This window comes from Austrofundulus limnaeus, unplaced genomic scaffold, assembly GCF_001266775.1.
Source record: "Austrofundulus limnaeus strain Quisiro unplaced genomic scaffold, Austrofundulus_limnaeus-1.0 Scaffold456, whole genome shotgun sequence".
Taxonomy (NCBI): Eukaryota; Metazoa; Chordata; class Actinopteri; order Cyprinodontiformes; family Rivulidae; genus Austrofundulus; species Austrofundulus limnaeus.
In genome coordinates, this window is record NW_013952858.1 from 73,464 (window position 1) to 78,444 (window position 4,981).

The 4,981-nt window shown below is 37.8% G+C and overlaps 1 protein-coding gene across 1 annotated transcript in view; it reads left to right on the forward strand.

Annotated features, from left to right (window-relative positions):
• The first annotated feature begins 570 nt into the window (after nucleotides 1–570).
• The window catches only part of LOC106529626 (glomulin), an 18,837-nt gene continuing 14,426 nt past the window's right edge, over nucleotides 571–4,981 (forward strand). Inside the window, exons 1-2 of the mRNA XM_014025101.1 lie at nucleotides 571–722; nucleotides 1,787–1,912. Coding sequence (XP_013880555.1) covers nucleotides 681–722; nucleotides 1,787–1,912 — 168 coding nt within the window. The 5' untranslated portion in view covers nucleotides 571–680. The remainder of the gene's footprint in view (nucleotides 723–1,786; nucleotides 1,913–4,981) is intronic.

A 4,981-nucleotide genomic window follows, 5' to 3' on the forward strand; every position in this document is an offset into this window, starting at 1 on the left:
AATTGATGTTTTATGTTTAATTAGTTAAACATGAAATGTTGAAGTAAAACGTGTCTTTTGAGGGCAGCATAATGTTCACATGGTCACATGTCTGCAACTTCAATTAAAGGTCTCTACACACAAAATTTAATTTCATAGTTTTAGGCTAAGATCATCTTCTCTGCACAAATGATAGATGTGTGGATGTTTTGGTGAAACCTCAAAAATGTTTCACCAAATGTCTTTCTCTTTGTACCCCATATGCTTTAAAATGACAATCTTACTTCAGTTTTAGTTACAGCAGACACATACGAAGAAGTCTAAATTAATAATTTTCACCACAAACTGTTCAGTGAGTCCAGCTGAGAACAGAATATGACCGCAAAGTTTCATGCTAAACATTTGTAGTGGAATATATTTAATATCTGCATCGGTTTTTTCCCCTCCTTCAGACAGAAACAACTTCTTCACTATACAGTATATTTTACAGATGACTGGATGGTTCCAGACAGCTCTACAGAGCTGTTTAATCCTCTTAGATGTGAGGCACAAAGGCAACGTAAGAGGTTTAGGCTGGTCTTCCTTGCAGCCTCGGTCTCCTTCACTCCCTGGAGACGCCTGCAGAGCGTTCTCATACCGGTGACCATATTGTGCTGCGATAAGAGAAGTAGTATTGATAATAGGATTGTTTGTGAGGGCTGATGATGAATGAAGAGAAGGTGAATGAAATAATCCACAGATGGGTAAGTCGACCATATTCCATTAGTAAAACACAACTGAGACCACAAAACTATAATCTCAATCCACTGGTGTATGATTATTATGTGATGAGGGGTTGTTATTATTTGATATAAAATCTGTTTAGACAAATTATTTACCAGCTTAACAGCAAGAACGGAGGCTAAGAGATAGTCTGATCAATTTAGAATTGATTTTTCTGTCTAATGATTATCAATAATTAATCCTTTCACAGTTGTGTCATCAGTCATCAAGGACGAAGCATCTGTGAACGATTTCAAACAAAACAACATATTCAAAATCTGACCGTTTTACGCTCAAAATCATCTTGTGGCTGCAAGATACAATTTTTGGTAACCCTTTCTTTTACAGTCTCCTAATTATCATGCAATAACCTAGTATTTACATGCTAAATAATATCATTGTACTATGCAATGTTATTACAATAATTTACCACATAATTGCGTGGTAAGAATGTATGTTTCTATTTGTTTGTATTCTTTTGGTTAATAATATATGATTGAGCTACTATTGAACAGTAATTTGATTGTAGTTACCCAATAAAACTATAGTTTTACCAACATGGTAGTGTACTGGTAATGGCATGGTAATTAGGGAGTATATTTGTATATTATGTGGAAATTTAGTTGGTAGATTATTGTTAAATGCTGGGTAATATATGAACTATTAAGATCACTAAATTAGTTTTACATAGTAATTTTTTTGGCAAATGGTAACTGATATACCATTGAACTGTAATTGTAATAAATTACTAAAATTAATTTAATTACACAGTTTTTTAAATATGTTCTTAACATGTAATTACATGGTAAATTACTGTAATTACCAAGTAATTGTATAGTAAAATTATATTACTTGCCATGTAAATACTAGGTAATTGCATAATAATTAGGGGACTGTAAAAGAAAGGGTTACCCAAATATTTTTTATCCAATATCACCGAACGGGCACCGTAGATGCCTTTAATTTCACAATAAAAATATTTTATAATCAGATTAAATCAGAGAGAGCAACATAACATTCAATTATTCCTTGTTCCTGCATTCAGCGAGACACTCTGAGAGAAGATCTGAAACTGGAGGACTACCAGCAGTTCAGGACCATGGGAGAAGCTTGTCTTGATGAGGGGGACAGTGAACAACTCCTAACATTTCTTCAAGATGAGAAAAACCAGGTACTGTCACCACAACGCTACCGCATCACGAGCAGCAAAACCAGTGAAACAAACAGCAACAACCACCTCTGCTGCCCTGCGGAGTTCGACACGAAGCTGCTGTTATTTGGTGCCTGCTGGCCTCCTGACCTGAAGGTGTGGAGGGAAACGAGCAGATCTTCAGTCAGATCTCTCGCTCCACTGGTCAGAACGGCACTCTTTTAAGTGCCCTGAGTTGTCCCATGTCTCCACGCTTCGTGCAGCTTTGTTCAGTCTGCTGCACACACCACTTCCTTCTTAGGCTGAAACAGTCTCAAAGGTTTCAAACGATTGACTGTGGAACAAGAAATCCCAGTGTTTCATCAGCATAAGGTACGAAGTCAGGTTATATCTGTACAAAACAAACCAATTTGTAATTGAAGCCTTCAAAGAATCTACAATAATGAGATTTACATTTGTTAGAATATTTTAAGTTACATTTGCAACAAGTTACAATATTTACCTGTACTGTCAGACAATAGACAGCAGCTTGTTAGAAATAGGCTCTCTATGATATTTTGTAATTACATAGTTCTCAAACTGTGGTACAAATACCTCTGGTGGTACTCAAAAGCTGTTTTGATTTCACCCATTTAGAAGTTTATTACCAGCCATTAAGTGAACTCTGTGGTTAAGCTAAAATGCCTATTAATGGACAAAAACAATGAAATGTTCGAACAAATTACAATCTTGGTTCTATGTGGATAATATTTAAAACAAGGCAGAACTCAATGCCAAAGCATCGACTGGTCACCTCCGTGCGCCCTAGACTCACCTTCATTTAAAACATTGGGCATACAGTTACCTGTTGACCTCTATTTTTGACTTAAATATTAAGAGAAGTACAGTATGTAACTATATCAACAATGTCTAAACATAACTTCCTCTTTGATATTTACCATTTATCATTAATGTCAGTGATCAACCTCTTAAGTGCACCATTCAAAATAAGGGGATTCAAGCAACAAAGATCACTTTACCTGAGCTTCAGCTTTGATCTTTGACTCCAAAAGGTTTTCAGACCTCTGTTGGGCCAAGAACAATTATCATGTGAATTTAGACTGAAATCTGTTGCTCCGTTCAAGAGATACAGGGCACACAAGACAGTGTGACTGACAGCTAATGCACAGATGGACAACCAAACTGTACTATGTACTATGTACTATACTAGTACTATGCAAATACCCAGATTACTTGCTGAGTAGGTACTGGCCTACCCAAAAATGCAATGAATGTTTTAATAAACCAGTATGGAAACTATAGTGGATGATGGTTATAGTCCTGATCCAGCTTTAACTTCCAGGTGAGGTCCAGCACTTAGCACACTCAGTGGGTTAACTGATCTGCTAAAGGCTGTTCAAACAGCAACAGTGGAGTCTTTGTTGGACCTGACACCAACAAAAAGTGCCAAACAGTGAGGAACTTGGTCCAAGATTTGTTGGTCAGGTTAGTTGTTGTGGATGTGTGAACCATCACATCCTATTCTGAAGCCTTCAACCAGAGGCAGCTGTAGACCCGTGGTTTGGCATGCGACTCGGGACCAGAAAGTTTCAGGTTCTATTTACAGATATCAAGCAAGGTGTAGGGGTCACCTCGAGTGAAATAATCAAGGGAACTCTCTTGGACCTCAGACCTCTGATGGACCTTTAAAGGGACAGAAACTCTGTTCCACTCAGAATTGAATTTAGGCCACCTCAGGTCGCCTTAACTTGTCAAAGAGATATTCTCTTTTTCTTAATCAGATAATAAACAGAAGAATCTTCTTTTTATTTGATTTATTGTTCTCTTAACTGAAAGTTATTACACATTTTGATAATCAGAGAATGCTTATTTGAGTAATTTTATTAATACTCAGAATTCCCTGGGCTATAGTCCTCTTCCTGCTTTTGGAGTGATTTCTGGTCCACTTGGCATTCACATATGTTTGAAACACACCAGCTTTCACACAAGTTTGCACAGCTATCCAATTGGGGACATTCCATTGACTTCCATTGCGTTTCTACAGCCTAACCCTGACCACAAACCCTAAGGCTAACCTCACAGGTACGTACCTGGCCCTAAAACTAACTTAAACTCAATTCACACCTTGGTCCTAAACCCAACCCCCAACCCACCAATAGCATTTAAACCAAATGGGGACTCGACTTTTGTCCCCAAATGCACCAGTTATCTCCAAATGTAGGATTTTTATCTTAAAATTGCCCAAAAATGTCACAAAGCCGAACCCACTTTAACCTAACAGAGACCTAGGTTTTTAGGCAGACCAGAGTTTGCTTTTTGGTCCGCATCAGAGGTTAATTACGCATTCATACAGTACCTCCCCAACGAAACCGTACTTTCTAGACAAACAAACTAGAGTTTGATTAAAGTGAACTAAACAGGGCTGGTGTGAACACACCCTCAAACAGCGCAGACATCATTGTTTACAACTCCTTCTGTTCACTGATTGGCCCAGTTGAAATTCTACTTGAGAAATCCTTGTGAATGGGAGAAAGCCCAGACAGAGCAGAGAAGGGAGATTAGAATCAAGCTGAATTATGTAGGAAGGAAACGGCCAGGCTACAAAAATTCATATGCAGTAGTGCCTAAAAAGCGGAGTTCAGTTTTGCATTATGACCTAAAACACACAAAACATGACACACCTCCCCAACAGCTGAATGTTCAGACATTTGCAAACAGATATGCTAAATACAGCGGGTAAAGAACACGCCACCATTTTTCTCAGTAAATATATTACTAGAGGTGCTAATGACATGAAATTTTCACCAGATGTCGGTAACAACCCAAGTGATCCAGACATACAAAGAAAATAAACCAGAAATGTCCAGAAATGAAGTTATTTGTACTAATGTAGAATGGCACAGGGAAAAAGTATTGAACACACTTACTGGAATTTATCTAATAATTTATACAAAAACCGCTGTTGTCAATGACAGCTTCAAGACGCCTCCTGTATGTAGAAACTAGTGGCATGCATTAATCATGTGGGATTTTGGCCCATTCTACCACACAGTCTTCAAATCTTGAAGGTTTCGTGGACCTCTTCTATGA